This window comes from Halichoerus grypus, chromosome 10 (assembly GCF_964656455.1).
Source record: "Halichoerus grypus chromosome 10, mHalGry1.hap1.1, whole genome shotgun sequence".
NCBI lineage: Eukaryota > Metazoa > Chordata > Mammalia > Carnivora > Phocidae > Halichoerus > Halichoerus grypus.
The window spans coordinates 63,899,137-63,916,071 of record NC_135721.1 but is presented as its reverse complement, the minus strand read 5'-3'; the positions used below and the strand labels follow the sequence as shown (position 1 = coordinate 63,916,071).

The window sequence follows — 16,935 nt, the reverse complement described above, 5'->3', positions numbered from 1 at the left end:
TCATGATCCCAGGGTCCTGGGATTGAGCCCTGCATCGGGCTCCCTACTCGGCGGGGAGTCTGCTTCTCCCTCACTCTCTCTGCCTGCCTCTCTGCCTACTTGTGCTATCTCTCTATCAAATAAATAAGTAAAATCTTTAAAAAAATAAATAAAATAAAAAAATAAATAAAAGGTATGGTTCAGAGAAAATTAGCTCAGAAAATTTGAAATAATGAAATAAAAAAACTTAAAAGAGTATTCAGCTCTAAACCCATGTCCATGCTACTATGTCCCATAAAAAATGTAAACAATTCTAAAAGAACACAAAGTTCTCAACAACTTGCTTCCCAACCCCCTGCCCAGAGGCATTACATTTATCTAGGTATCTGTCTGGACCCCTATTTAAAAACCCTCTCCATCTGATTTCCAAGTATTCCTCATTAGTCCCATTCCAAAAGATACCTCTTAGTCCCATTCTAGAAAAACCACCCAGAACATACCTCTATCCATTACTGTCCAATCTTTCCAATCTAATAATTCATGTCCTCCACTCATGCTCCTGATCTATAGCTAGAGTAGACCCTACTCATTAGAAACTCATGCTGTTATTTTAACTCAGCATTCAAAACTTTCACCTCTATCTTTATCTTGGCAAATGTTCTTCTAGCTAAAACCTAGAATAGTCTCAATCTTACCTTTGAAGGGTATGAACAGCCATTCATTGACTGACCCTCCTTTCCTTATCAAAATTCTGTTCTCCCTTGGTTTCAAGACAACATGTTTTCCTGATTCTCTACTCTTTCCAATTGCTTATTCTTCCTCTTGACTACATCTTCTTCCTGATTACCAAATACCTAACCCAGCAGCATGTCCTGTCAATTTTATCTTCTATATATATCTCAAATCCATCCACCTCTTTCTATCTCCACTGACATCACCCTAACCCGATTCAACATTATATCTTCTTGGATTATGTTGTGATCTTTCAGCTATTCTTCCAGTTATTGCCTCTCTTCAATTCCACACACTGATGTTACTAGTTTGGATCATGTCATTCCTCCGCTGAAAATTTTCAAAAGCTTTCAACTGCACTTTAAAAATCTAAACCACAGGTGTGGAAAGGGTGAAAAAAATAAAAATCCAAACCAAAGATAACAGAACAGTATATAGTATGCTACCATTTATGACAATAAAAGGGAAAATGTATGTGACTGCATACCTATTTGTTTACACATGCATAAAACCTCTAGGAAGGTATGTAAGAAACTGGTAATAGTGGTGGCCTCTAGCAAGGGAAACTATGGAGTCCAGGGTGGGAGAGACTTCACCAAATACTTTCTGAATTTTTAAAGATGTGAATGTATTATCTATCCAAAATAAACAAAGAGGGTTTTTTGCTTTTTGGAATGAACAAGCCACTAGCCAAATGACCTGCTTTCTTGTCACTTTTCAGTTTCTAGAGAGAAAGTGAAGAGAACCATCATTTTCCTGGCCCCAAGACTCAAAACACTACTAGTGACCCTTGATTCCTTCTCTTTCATATTTAATCATTCACCAAATCTTCCAGCACTTTCTTGCTAATATACCGAAGCTCTATTTCTTCTTTACAATTCCATTTACTACACTGGAACAGACTTTTATTTTCCTGCATCTGAATTATAGTAAAAGGTCTTGCTACCTAAAGCTCTTATTTCCCTCTCCACCTCCAATTCATTATTCATGACATTGCCATACTTGCTTCCTAAACACAGTATCACTTTCATCATGTTAGGCCCCTCCTCAAGAATCTAGAATAGCTCCCTTTTGTTTAGTAAACCAAGCTCACAAATAAGAAACCTCTGCTGCGAAGAGCCTTAATAACTTTTGTGTCAGGTGTACTATTTCCTTCCCTATCACAATTCCTTCAACAGGCACCACCAGGGAGAGTGAAATTGATATAGATTTATATAAAGCTATTTTATTCCACAGACTTGGGATAGTAGAAAATTAATCTCTTCCTTCTTTAATTTTCTACTATCCAAGTCTGTGGAATAAAATAGCTTTATATAAATTTTGTGTTGGCACATACCTGCTGTAAAATCTCAGTCAAGAAACTTGACCTTTCTGTGCCTTAACTGCCTCATCTGTGAAATGCTTTCATGGGCTTTCAATAAGGACTGGGTTAAAACCCTTTATCAGATATTTTATTACTGTTATGTAATTGTTTCACCTGTTATGTCTTGTCTCCCAATAAAACAAAGGATGGGGACTTCCTTATACTTCTCTCCTAAACCCAATTAACACAAATTGTATTAAAATTGTATTGAATATAAAGAGTATACATCCCTATGACTCTGCTTTTGATTTAGTCCAGATCAGTAGGATGGATTCTAAGTAACTTAAAATTTTGACATGTATCAGACACTATTTCATGTTCCACTGTATCATCATTCTCTTCTCTTCCCAATGTGTTTAAATGCTTAACAAGTTTATTGGCTCCTTTAAGTTTATCTTCTTCCCATTAACAACTTCAGTACTGCCCACAGTACTGAAGCAAGAAAGTGTTGTGAATCAATGATGACCTATCAATATAGGGTCATTTGACATTCAACTCAACTCATTCTAACTTATTTTGAGTCCATAATTCAGAACTTGGCTCATTTTAGAACAGTAATGTTAAAAAAGAATGCTAAATAGTCCGCTTTGAATTTATTCAGTGTATTTTGTAGCAAAATATCCTATAAACTATGAGCATCTCATTCACTCAAGTCTTTTTAAAATTAAAAACCCACTAACGATCAATATATTTCATATAAATTTTGGAAATGGCTATTTTCTGGACTAATATATTGAATAACTTAAACAATGACATTTAAAAAAGTAATTCTAATGAACACAGAAAACTACCAATGTGTTTGGAAATCCCAATTTTTATAATCTGATAAAAAATGCAAATTGAACAAGATTATGGTGAAAAAAATGAAAAAACCATATCCGTAACAAAGAAACTAAGTTTAACAGATCCCCTAAATTGCTCTTTGATTCTATTAGAAAAGTGCAATTTAAACAAAAATAAAGAAAATAAAACAAGTGACCCCATTTACACATTTTTCAGTCTTAGATACAAAGCTTTTTCATATTACTCTCAGTGCCAAAGAGTTCTCTTCTAGTTTAATGTTATTTGGTAAAGGTAATTCAATTAGAAAAAATACTTAAAAATCCTAATAGTATATTATGAAACATGATTAATTACAGAAAACATTTTTCCCAATAGCATAAAACTTTAAAAAGAAGTACTTTTTTTCTCCAATACTTTAGTTTTCTATCAGAGTAATATTACACAGAAAGACACGTTCCAAAGTTTCTGATGAAACATCATGTATTTTTGGACTAATGTTGGAGGGCTACTTTATATACAAACCTCCACCATATGTGATCTTTCCAATAGTAACAACAGTTAAAGAATCTTATACACAATCTGAGAAGAATCCATTATAATTAATTTGTAGGGAGTCACATTTAAGAACACAGTTTGAGAATTTTATATTTAGGCAGATGGGGGAAAAAAAAAGATTACAAAACAGTATTTCTTTCCCCACAAAAAAGGAGGCCAATGACAACAACAAAAAAAACAAAAGTAGCTACCTGGTAAAATTCCATGCAAAGACAGAGAATAACCATCTGCTTAGCTGACTTAGAAATTAAATTTACTTAAATGTCTCAGGTATAGGAAACATTTTTCAAGTGTTCAATACAGGACAAATGTTTAAATTGATTCTCCATCAAAGATAAACAGTATTTTCTAAGCAGAAGGAAAAAAAAACTATTAATTGAATATTGAAAATTTAAATACTTCAAAGAAATGATTAAGAATGTATTGCATACACAAAACAATTGTTTAACAGTAAGACTTTTACTAATAACGAGCTGTGCAACAGACATAATTTCATTCCCCCAATTGTGAAGTATTTATTTCTGGGTATCCAAATTTTCATTGACCTTGAAGAAAGTAGATATTGATGATGTAAATATAATCCTAATATATCTTTTCCTTCAAAAATCTCTGCCATATTCACTTTACACACCACACACACACGCACACGAAATAATCCCAATGTCTAACAATAGGTGTATATCATACAGAAGAATACTATACAGTTTAAAAAAAAACAACTAAATCTACATTGTTAACATCAACAAATCTTCCAATTAACTGTTGGGTGAAAAATGAAAGTTCAGAGTACACGTAAGAGCATGAGATCAACCATGTAAAGTTTAAAAACACACAAAAGACTACATATTATTTATGGATACATACATATGCAGAAAAGGTATATAAGCATGTACAGAAATAATACATCAACTTCAGAATAGTGGTTACCTATAGGGAGGATGGAGAATGGATAGAATGAGATGTGCACAAAGGGGGCTTTAACTCTATCCACAAAGTTCAACATTACAAAGATTAGAAACAAATATGGTATAATGTTAACATTGTTAAATTTGGTGGTGTTACACAGACACACATATTTTCTGTACTTTTCAATTTTGAAATCTTTCATAATAAAAATGAAAACATTCACAGAAGAAAAGGTTGAATCACTGCTGCCATTTCCAGGTTAAGTAACTGGGCACACTGAAACACAACACAGGTTTTCTTTTCCCAAATAAGACAATAAATATTAACAGAAAACATTACATGATTGGCAAGGTACACTTTTTATAAAGTACCCACTGATTATATTAAAAATATACAACAATTAAAGAACAGGATTTAAATGCTTCTACTTCAAAAACTCTACCTTTGCTTTCAACAAAAGATCGAATTTCACACCACAAACAGGCTTTCCTTGCTTTAAAGAGTACCCCTTTGAATTTTCTTTTATGTCATTTCCTTTAAATGTGATTGAGAATAAAAGGCTTAGTATCCAGAGTATAAGATATCTGGCTATCTGTAGTTAAGTAAGACTAATGAATACACTGTATTCTAACATAAACTAACAGTGGCTCAATTCAAAGATAATAAATTACTGCCAGTACAAAAACTTTCACTTTTTAGTTTGAAACTTTTGACCTACAGGAAAAAACATAGAATGTGTAACTCTGTTTACCAAACATGTTTTTTCTTGTCAGGAAAGCTTTCCCATGTTTGTCAGATTAATACTTCCTTGATCACAGATGAAGTCTTTCAAATTAAAGATAAACAACTACTTGCCTGTTGTTTCTGATATGCAGTGTTTGGATTTATCTTTGATTCCAAGAGTAGTGATCCTGAAAGATAAAAAATAATATTTATAAGTTTCAATTTGTAAAATTCTGAATAAAATATCTGAATATTACTTTAAAAAAACAAACTTGTTCTCCTTCCCTAGCTAGACATGTGAAGTAATCAAATGTATTCTGATTCACGTTTTTCTCTTCAGATCTGGGCTTCATACACAACACACCATCTTATCCCCCATATACACTTAAAGGAAAAAAATCCACCTAAGATCAACATTCAGACCCAAAATATAAGGAGACTAGATGTCCATTAAAGTTTTATTGAAATGAAAATTTTAAGGTCTAAATGACTACTTGAAGCCAAGCTCTTTTTAACAAAGTTATTTTATTGCATTTCCAGTTTAACAAAACAAATTACAAAGGACCACAACAGGAATCTAAGTACTTAGTACACAAATTACAGAACTGCATTTATCCTTTTCTCCTTAACATACTGAAGGACACTTCATATAGAAATAAATGTCCATAACTATTTAAAAGGGAAAGTGCAAAAGTACAAAATACAAGAATAAATCTGAGATTGTTATTTTTCTATTATCTGCACATAACTGCTCAAATCGAGGTGTTCAAATTACAGTGAGAAAGGTTTTAATTATGCTCTACATTTTATAATTTAAAAATTCTTCACACATGACTCGTACAATAAACCAACGGATACAAGTTTACAATCTGTTCTGGTGTCCTAACTTGTTTAGGTTGTAAAGTACCCACTTTTTCATGGCAACCTCTACAAAGGCAGCCTGGGGGGATCCCAGACTATAGATATGCTTGTGCGTGCATGTATCGTGGCAACAGTCTGCAATAATCGCAGGAAAAGGTACCTTTTGGTTTTCCCCAGCACCTGTCGCCTGGGGCAAACGGGGCTCGTTAGTAAAATGGGTTTTTTAAAAAAAAACAAACAACCCACTCAGAAAGTGAAGTTTCACTAAGCTTTTTGAAACAGACATATAATGGATAAGAAAACAAAAAATGAAGGGAGGGGGAGGGTCAGCTCCCTAGGACGAGAATAAAACTACTCTTGTCTCTCATTACTTCCTCCGTTCGCACTTCTCTCTCCATTTCAAAGGCGAGACTGGAGAGGAAGGGGTCAAATCCTTAATAGGGATAGGAGGCGGGGGAACAGAATCAACGTTAGACTGAGAGTAAATCCGGACAAAGTAGTTTGTTTTTACCGTACTGAAGTGCAGGCACAAAACCAAAGCGCTGTCCCAAGATGTGGTAGTAACAGTACCCGGCCCAGAGCCTAAACACCAGGGCTATGCCCAAACCGGAGGCACTGATTGTCCCCTATCCTATGTTCCAATAACCTTACCGTCGGACTCAGCCCGAACCAGCAGCGACATCCCCTTGAGCTCCTCCACATAAGTGGAGGAGACATGCCCGGTGCCTCGGTCGTCCCATTGACGGTCTTCGTTGAGGGTATAGACCTTCACTCGCCGCCGCGTATCCGACATGGTGGCTGCTGTCCCCACCGCCCCGGCCGCCGCCTCCTCGCTCACCTCGTCCGCGCCCCTCACTCTTGAGAGACGGTTGCGGCGGTGGCGGCAGCGGCGGCGGCGGCTCCGGAGAGGCCCGAGTTCACCATGGCTCCCAAGGTTCAGTCGCGGGAAGGGGCAACAAGAGTCACCGAGACCCCTCCGCCCGGAGTCCCGGTAACCTCTCACTTCACCCCCGCACACACCCACCCTCCCCTCCCTTTGCCCCCCAGAGCTCGCTCTCCCGCCGCCGCCGCCGCCGTAACTACTACAGATCCGCCATCTTGTAACCCGATTCTCTCTGCCTTTCTCTTCCTCCTCCAGCAGGCTCGCACGGGCTGTCCTAGCAGGGGCTACGGCGGCCGACGAGCCCAATGCGCGACGCCTCTGCGTTCCGCACGCGCTTCCCCAGCCGGCAGTGTTCGGTGTTCTCGCGAGGCGGGTACTGGACCTATGTGGGAGGGTCTAAGAGCGACTTCCTCTACTCTCGGTCCCGCCTGCTGGCGCGGGATCTCCGCCGGGTGGTCGGTTCTCGCGAGTTCCCTGTCCCGTCTGGTGCCGCGAGATTCCTTTCTGAGCCGGCAGCGAGAGCGGTCTTGGATCTTCCTTTGAGAGGTTGCTGGCTGCACCTGGGGTGTGACGAGCCGTGGGACCCAGCTCTGAGGAAAAAGTAAAGCATACCTGGGAGGTACGCATCCTTGGACGGGACTAACCCTGAGCAAAAAGGAAGGAAATGTGCTCGTACTCCTTAATGGAAGCTGACTCTGTCAGCCTATGGGAGAAAAATAACTTAAAATTCTTGCCGTGAATACGTAGGAACTTTGAGCCCTGTAAGTTACGGGGACCCGAAACCCGCTAAAACTCGTTGTAGAATCTGTTAAACATCTCAGGAAGTGTTCTATGGACCACCAGGCGATTATAATGTGGTACATTAGTGTGTTGACAAATTCCTATTTCCCGCCAAAGCATCACTGTTAGGCATTTGGTAGCTGGCAATTGAAAAGCATACTTTCCACTTCAGGAAATGCAGTGCTCTTCCCGTGTTTGTAGCCTCGGAAAATAAGTCTTCAGAGAAGTTAAGGGAAGTGGAGGGGACCTACCTGCCTAACGTATCTAAGAGCATTGTTTTGATATTTTTGAGTTTCTCTTACGAGAATTTTTTGCGTTATCTATCGGGAGGTCTTCTGCGCTGAATAAGCGAAGGAGGAATTCTCTGGACATTCACGTTGTCAAACATCACATTAAGTGTCAAATATTGCCCGGTGGATACCAGTCATGTGCTGGGCGACAGTCGTTTATTTCAGTGCTCGTTCGTTCTTGATAGAATACTTTTCGTTTTTAAAGACATTCTCAACTTGTTCTGTCGTCAGTTCTTTCCACTCATTAGTCTGAAAGGTGAAAACAGACGCGATGCACACGTTGACCCTGCAGCGCATCTTGGGGGTTGTAGTCATTACTTATCAGGGGTTTCGTCAAAACGTGCTTTTGTTTTGACTAGATCGTGTGTGTGCACAGCCTTCGGCGATGCACTAAAAACGTGAGACGTCTTACACAGAACAGGCGCCTGATAAAAAATAAATTATAATTTCAAAATCTGGATACATCGCATTTTTAAAAAATCTATAGAGGACCTCAGAAAATATTCTTGAATTAGGTAGTTATATGTAATAATAGAGCCCATTAATTGCCGTGATTGATGTGGACAAATGCATTTTGAGCCCAGAGAAAATAACCTTTCTGTCTTGGGTCAGAAAAAGCTTCACAGATTAAGTTTTGAACTGGTGTTAGAGGATCCCTAAGTGGGAGTTTGCACTTTGGCTTGGGAAGGTGTTCAAGGCTGAGGGGACAGGGTGAACAAAGTCATAATATGTTGTTGGCCTAAAAGAACTTACAGGTAAGTTATATATAACTTAAAGGAATGAAAACTATACAGAAGTCAGTTTAACACTATATGTGTTGAGGTTAATGTCCTACAAATAGAACTAACTCTGGACAAAATTGTGAAATAAGACTTATTTCCTGCATTTACTCAATCATTCAAATATTTGTCGAGCATAAACTATGTGTTAGACACTGTTCTATACGGTGAATAAATAGAAAAGGTCCCTCTTCTCATGGAGCTTACATTCTAGTATAGGAAGACAATAAACAAATACATGCCTGATACTGATAAATATTAATACCAAAAAATAAAAGTAGCAAAAGGTTAGTGAGCTTGGGAAAGGTAATGGTGTCATTGAGGAAGGCCTCTGAGGGAGGCAGGCAGCCATACATTTCCCGAAGGGAAGAGAGCATGAGAAAACAGAAAAGCAAATACAAAGCCATGAGGCTGTAGTGAGAGGAATAATAAAGAAACCAGTGTCTTTAAACCTATATATAATGGAATACTATACGTATTGCTGTACGCATGTACCCTAGTATATTTAAACCATTTCCTATTTATGTATATATGTGTCATTTCCAGTAGTTTCCAACCTAAAATAATAAATGATTTACCAAAATTATTTCATGTGTTCCAATTTACTTGATGTTAAGTTCCTAGAGTAGGGTTTTTCAACGTTAGCACCAGTAACATTTTGGGCTGGATAATTCTTTGTTGTGAGAGATTGTTCTGTGCTAAACAAGATGTTTAGCAGCATCCCTTATTTTTACCCACCAGGTGCCAGTAGTATTGCACCCTCTCTTCCAGCTATGACAGTTCAAACTATCTACCATCATTGCCAATGTCCCTGGAAGGCATGTTACATTTTTTAATTCTTGAGGGTTTAAAAAAATATCCTGTTAATCTCTATAGGGTAAACTGGGTTGTTTCATTGACTCATGCCCTTGAAATGTCACCCTTTCTGATAGATGTTTTTATGAAAATGCTTTTATGAAAGTTTTTTGCTATATTCACTCATTTTTTTTCCTTAAGGTGATTAAGTCTTCTTCATTTAAGTAAACCATCAAAACTGATAACCTATATCCTCTTAGCCACATTCCTATTTCTTTTCCCCTTTACAACCAAACTATTTAAGGGTTGAAGTTGTTTATACTCCCTTCATTTCTTCACCTCCCACTTACTCCTCAGTTGAACCCATTCTGGTTTCCGTCACACTGCCCGCCCCAGCACCTTGCTCTCATCATAAGGCTCTTTACAAACTAACTTAAGATATCTATGTTAATAATGCCAGTGGACATTTTTCAACTTGTCTTACTTGATCTAAGTTAAAATTGACACTTTTTTGTCTGAACACTTTTGTCTGTTAATAATGCCAGTGGACATTTTTCAACTTGTCTTACTTGATCTAAGTTAAAATTGACACTTTTTTGTCTGATATGACTGCAGTCATATCATGGCAATTCTTGCTTTATCCTTCAGATGTTGCCACAGTTATCACTTTCATAAAGGACCCTTCTGACTCCCCTGTCTAGACAATATCCCCTTGGAATATTACAAGTACCAAAAAACCCAATTCAAAGTGGTTTAAATGATAAGATAATTTATTGGCTCATATGAAGGAAAATCGGGAGATAAAGAGGAACCTCGGGTAGATTTGACTGACTTGACAGTATCAGTGAGAACTTGATTTCCTTCTGCCTCTCAATTCTGTATTCTGCTCTGTCAAATTCATACTAAGGCTGACTCCTTTTGTATCTTAAGATAGTGGCCAAGAGCTCCCAAGGTTCCACAGTCTTTATTCACAGCAAAAAAAGAGTTTCTTCACGTATTCCCAGTTGCATTGTGATTAGACTAATATAGGTCCACATGCCTACACTTGAACCCAGAGATCTGAGGTCTAGGGAATGTCAAGCACTGATTGGCTGAGGCAAATCAGGGCCTGTCATTGGAGCCTGGGGTTAATCCCACCCAAATCCCCCGGATATTACACCATGTGATACGGTAAAAGAGATGTAGGAAGACAACCAGAGTATCAGTTTTATCTTCTTGTTACAGCACCATGCACCCTTCCATTGTAGCATTTGTCATACTTGTAGCTTTAGGTTTATTTGTTGATTTCTTTTTTTAAATTTTTACTTATTTTTATTTGTATGATTTCTGATTAATAACTGTCTCTACATCTAGGTGACAAATTTCTGTGAGTTCAGGGAACTGTTTTTTCTCACCATTTTATCTCTAGTGCCTAGCAGAGGATGTGGAACATAGCAGGTACTCAATAACTGTTGAAAGTTAGAAGTTTACTACTAGAAGTTTACTACTCAATTTGACATTCTCCCTAGCAAGTAATTTAATAACTACCCTATCAAATCAACTGAGATTAAATTACATCTTTGAAAGCTCCAGATTAGTATCTCTAGTTTCTATCTAACTAGTCAATTCTTGATACATTACTGAATGATAGTTTGAAACAAATTTGATCATATTATATTGTTTTTGCATCTTTCAACAGTTTCTGATTTCTTGTAGGATAAAGTTCTTTAGAATGGCATACAAAGCTCTCCATGGTTTGGCCCCTTCCAAACCCTGGCTGGCTCTCTACTCTGAAGAGCAAGGCTATGGACTGTTGGGGTGATTTTCCCTGGGGGTGATTTTCTTTTTCAATTACAGCCCCTCCCATTCACCTTACCAAATGTTTTTAGAAGTCTTCTCTGGATGAATGTAGTTTCTCCAGGTATTCCCTCATACTCTGACAGAGTAAAGGCAGAGGAAGGAGGCAAGAGGTCCTTCATCTGTTTGGTATTTAAGCTTTCACTTAAGCGCTCCTTTTGACCCTTTTGTCACAATTTCCCACTACTGTGACTAGTGTCTCCAAATCAAAGTCTCTCCTATAAAATAAATCTCAGTCTCCTGAGGTGGCGGTGGTGGCAGCAGTGTTCAAAGAGCTTGTATGGGTATGAGTGTGTGTGGAGGGAGATGGTAGTCCTTTGGTTATGTGGGATTGGGAAGGGGATCCAGTTGTGTAGCCCCTCTCTATATAGACTTTGACCCTGTCCTCAGATTCTGAGCCCTGATCCTTTCTGATTTGTTGTAGAGATAATTAGTTCTCTTCTCTGATCACCTCTGTGGCCAGTTAGGTTGTAATTTCCTCTGTTCTGCTAAGGTCCGCTAGTGCTCTACCATCTGCTTGCCATGCAAATGATATTTGTTAAAATCTTTTGTCTGATATTGTCTCTTTTACTATGTTTGTCCTTTGGACTCTATACTTTAAAAAAATATTTAACTGTGATTAATTTTGCATTTTTGACAAAGGTATTCTAACATGTTTTTATGTTTTTTTAATGTTTAGTTCTGTATTTCCCTTGGATTTTTTTTGTATATGTGAAGTAAGTGCCAATTTAAAATGTTTCCTCCAAATGGAGAGCCACTTGTCAATATCATTTATATATGAAATAATTTGAAATGCTATTTTAGTCATAGTCTTTAGTAAATCTACAGACACATATACATACACGTGTGTGGATTTGAGTGTAAACTCACTACTCTGTTTTCATTGTTTTAGTTGGTCAACTGTAGTATGACGGTTTTAATTGCTATAGTTTTATTATTTGTTTTGGTATTTGGTTGATGTGGTGGCCATATCAGTGCACCATTTAGATCTCCTTCAAGAGAACCTACTCTGGGGAACATACTTGACTGATAGCCAGCTCCTACCCCTTTGGATCCACCATTGCATTTGAGCTGAAGCCATAAAGACCTCAAGCTGCTCCCAGCCATTAACTGAGCATGGCACTGGTACTATACTTATCTTTTACTATCTAGTGCCGAACTCCTTCAATGGGCAACATTGGGTTGGGGAACTTCATAGCAGTCTGGATGAGACTTTCTTGGAACTACACTGTAGTCTGAAGCTCTTTCCACCCAGTATTTCCTTACCTTCCCTCTTTTATAGAGGTCAAACTTGTACTATGGTCTGTAGGCTGTCACTGTCAATTCCTGAGCCTGTCTGTTTTATCCTTCACAGACATTTCCTCTAGTCAGTATCTTACATGTTTAATCCCTTTGTGGCAACTGTATCTTTGAGGGCCAGAACTGACATAGGTGGTACAGGGCGTAGTATAGGAAATCAGGCAGTAAGATGGGATTTGGGGAATAGTTTACTCAGTCCTTGGCACAAGGTGGTCACTTGACTACTGATTTGACCAATAGTGACCTAGGAAAACATCCCATAAGAGGGGAATGTTGTTGTCTATACAGTGATTCAAGCATTTGAAAAATATGGGGAAAACAGTGCCTACAAGGATAGCAGAGCTGGCCAATTAAGTTGTACTACTGCAGAGGGAGAGTGGGCTTCAAAAAAAGGTCCTTATTTCCTGCAATGGAAGAACAGACATGGGATTTGACGGAGTTACAGAGCTCTAAAGATATTTGAATGTTCAGCTTAAGGGGGGCTGCTATGCAGTTAAGGTCCTGGGTTGGGTAATCCTGAAGCTTGAAATATGGGATGGGGGTACCTGTGAAGATCTTGGTTCTGCAGATACCCCTGAACCCTCAGGGATTGCAGAAGTGGCACATGCTTCCTATAAGAGGTAACAATTCCCTCCCCTTGCAAAAAGACCTCTTCCATAGTTGCTTTCATTTCTTATCCTAGCTGAGAGGTTGTGATAGCTAGGGTTAAATCTCAGCATAATCCGCCTAGGAACTGCTGGGCCTAGGGAGCAAAGAGATTACACACTGAAGGAATTGAAATAATAATCTAGCATGTACTACCAAGGAGCCAGAGAAGTACTCTTAGGATTGGACTTTGGGGGTCCTTGATCAACCACTACTCAAGATTTCATTGATTTGGGATACCCTTGGAACAGAAGATTTAACCTTGGCCAGGACCCAACAGGATGGGGCAGATTTACTGCTAAGCTAGCTCTTGGAAGCCTGGAAAAAGTGAGGGGAAATGAGCTTATACCATGGCAGCTTTTGACTCCTAGAGAAGATACGTATTTATTTTGGCATACCTATATGGTTATTGCTCACTTATTAGTTCTAACTAATTGTTTTGTACCAGTTGAAAGTGTTTTTAAGAAGATCATCTGCATTTGTTTTTCTTCTCCTCAACCTCTTTTTAATCTTATCTTGTTGGTTAGGACCTGAGAACACTGATGAGAGTAATAGTGGTGATTCTCATTCTGTTCCTGACTTTAATAGCCATGTCCCCAGGGTTGTATACAAGTTCTTAATTTCTTTCTGATAACACTTATCGAGTTAAGGACATTTCCTAATATTTTAAACATTCGTGGAAATTTTATAAATTGCCTCTTCTGTATCTGGTGATCATATAGTTTTTCTCTTGTAAAATCTTTATAATGAATTGTATTCTTATTCTTACCATCCCTGCATTTCCACAGATCTACTTGGTCCTAATAGCTGTTGTCAATATTTTATTAAGACAATTTATCGGGAGGACTTCAAGATGGTAACATAACAGGGATCCTAAACTCACCTCCTCCCATGAACACGACAAAGCTACAGCTATGTATGAAACACCTCTAGAACAAAGGATGAAAGGGCCTCATTGAGATGGGTAGGAGAGGCAATACATGGTCTTTCAAGAAACCCAACCCTAGGCCTAGAGACCAACATTTGGGAGGAATCTCATAATACAAGGCTTATCCCCGAGGAGTGAGGGGTTTGTGCTCCATACCAGGCACCCCAGTCCTTTGGAACTGCATCAGAGAGATGAGCCCCTGAGGCCTTGAAAACCAACAGGGCTTAAAACCATAGGGCTTTAGGGAATGGAATATCCACTCTTAAAGGACTCATGCATAGACCCATTCATCCCAGGACCCAGCACAAAAGTAAGTCTGAAAGACACCTAGACCATATGCTTAGGAAACTCATTTGCTAATCTTACAGCATGTGCCAGAGAGACAGGAACCTGTTGGGACTCACTGGGGACAGAGATGCTGGCAGACACCATTTTTGCAACCCCCCCCCCCCCCCCAGCCTGCTAGCTCAGGTAGAAGTGTCCTGCTCCCATCACAGCCCAGGCCTATCTTGCTCCAGCTGAGTGCCCTGCCCCAATGGTCTACCGTGCCAACCAGTGGGCATGTGCAGCCCACACAAGGGACACCCCTTGAGCGCCTGGAGCTGGTGGCCAGGAGGGATTATTTTGGACCCCCTGGGCCTAAAATATTCAGTCCTTCACAGGTTACCACCCCAAGGGCACTGCACAACCAGCAGACTGAAACATACCCCCAGAGTTCATTTGAGAAGGGCATATTTTCTTGTCCTGGAGCTTCACCCTGAGGGGCAGGATTCAGGTTTGCCATATATTCATAGGCTACAGAGGTGCCCCCAAGGGAGGATGGGCAGGGAGATAACCATATTAGTGCTCTCCCGTGGCCATATAGCAGTTCACGGATGCCTCCCAGAAAGGCGCTTATATATGCCTAAAGCAGGAGTTTAGCAGTTGTCGCCCTGGTGATAACTCCAGATTTCCTGGTCTGAAAGTCAGCAGGGTTTACGATTACAGACCCAGAAGACTATATATTTACATACCTTGAAAGCTGCTGCCTTTGGATCTGGCTTACTCTATACCTAAAAGAACTAGAAAAAGAAGAAATGAAGCCCAAAGTTAGTAGAAGGAGGGATATAATAAAGATCAGAGTGGAAATAAATGAAATAGAGACTTAAAAGATAACAGAAAAGGTCAGTGAAATGAGTTAGTTCTTTGAAAAGATAAGCAAAACTGATGAACCTTTAGGTAGGCTCACTGATGAAAAAAGACAGGGCTCAAATAAATAAAATAAAAAATGAAAGAAGTTACAACTGATACTACGGAAACACAAAAGGTCATAACAGACCACTACTAACAATTATATGCCAACAAATTGGATAATCTGGAAGAAATGGAAAAATTTCTAGAAATACACAATTTTCCAAGACTGACTCTTGAGGAAATAGAAAATCTGAATAAGCCAGTTGCTAGCAAGGAGATTGAATGAGTAATCAAAAACCTCCCAACAAAAGTCCAGGACCAGATGGCTTCACTGGTGAATTCTACCAAACATTGGAAGATATAATACCTATCGTCGGACAAGGACACCACAGAGAAGAAAATTACAGGCCAGGCCATAACCCTGATGAACATGGATGCAAAAGTCTTCAACAAAATATTAGCAAACCAGGGGCGCCTGGGTGGCTCAGTCGTTAAGCATCTGCCTTTGGCTCAGGTCATGATCCCAGGGTCCTGGGATCGAGCCCCGCATCGGGCTCCCAGCTCGGCGGGAAGCCCGCTTCTCCCTCTCCCACTCTCCTTGCTTGTGTTCCCTCTCTTGCTGTGTCTCTCTCTGTCAAATAAATATATAAAATCTTTAAAAAAAAAAAATATTAGCAAACCAAATTCAACGGTACATTAAAAGGATCATACACCATGATCAAGGTTGATTTATCTCAGGGATGCAAGTATAGTCAACATCCGCAAATCAATCAATATGATGCATCACATTAACATTTGCATGTAAGAATAAGCTGTTGTATGCACAGTACAAATGGGAGGCCAGGAGACTCCAAAGCGAAGGGTAGAGAGAGAGAAGGCCTTTGTTCATAATGATGTACAGTCCTGGAGCCACCCAGCCACAGGGAGTGTGATTTGGCTTCTGTGAAATAAATTCATGGCCCTGTGAGCATCCCTACCCACCACCAGAATCGCTTTAGCTTATGTTGGTTTGTGCCCCTTGATACCAGGACATATTCTCGCTTTTCCATTACACTGCCTAACACCCTGGTCTCAACTCATGAGCCTAGAATTTTATAAAAGCCTGTTGATAACATCATTGTCTACCTTCTTTTTGCAAGTAACCAAGCATATTCTTGCCTGATTAAGTGCTTTGAAAATATCACCTTGTACAAGCCTTCTCTTGACTTGTATTCTTTAATAAAATTTGCTAATTCTGGTGAAGAAAAAGCACAGGGTTACGGAGTAGAAGACTGTTAAATTGGTTTATAAAATGAAAAGGCTGCTCCATTCTAAACATAAAATACCAATTGAATATGAAGTTGTTAGTGCCTTCATTTGGAATTCTCCTTCCAGAATAGCTGCACATCTTCCTCCACTTCATTCAGGTGTTTGCTCAAATGTTACCTACTTAGGCCATTCTGGATCATTTTATCTAAAATAGTACCTTTTCTTGATCATTTTATCCCTTTACCCAGTTGTTTTTCTTTAAAAAACCTACTACCACCTGACATGCTATATACTTTACTGTTAGTTTCCATCCACTAGAATGTGAACTTTGGAACTTGATGTTTTGTTTACCGATGCATTCCTTGCACACTTTATAG

General features: G+C 39.0%; 1 protein-coding gene and 1 long non-coding RNA gene across 7 annotated transcripts in view; one reads left to right on the top strand and one right to left on the bottom strand.

Annotated features, from left to right (window-relative positions):
- Positions 1-6,944, bottom strand: part of PPP4R3B (protein phosphatase 4 regulatory subunit 3B) — a 63,121-nt gene extending 56,177 nt beyond the window's left edge. Inside the window, exons 1-2 of one of the 3 annotated variants that reach the window (XR_013441816.1) lie at positions 6,554-6,944; positions 5,174-5,229 (exon numbers count right to left, since the gene is read on the bottom strand). Coding sequence is in view for 1 of the 3 variants with exons in the window: in XM_036069886.2 (XP_035925779.1) it covers positions 5,174-5,229; positions 6,554-6,695 (198 nt within the window). In the remaining 2 variants the exon portion in view is untranslated. The remainder of the gene's footprint in view (positions 1-5,173; positions 5,230-6,553) is intronic. The other 2 variants (XR_013441815.1, XM_036069886.2) reach the window with 2 other exon arrangements.
- A 236-nt stretch (positions 6,945-7,180) lies between these two features.
- Positions 7,181-16,935, top strand: part of LOC118521388 (uncharacterized) — a 212,601-nt gene continuing 202,846 nt past the window's right edge. For all 4 annotated transcript variants that reach the window (XR_013441817.1, XR_013441818.1, XR_013441819.1 and 1 more), the window contains exon 1: positions 7,181-7,404. This is a non-coding gene — a long non-coding RNA (uncharacterized LOC118521388). The remainder of the gene's footprint in view (positions 7,405-16,935) is intronic.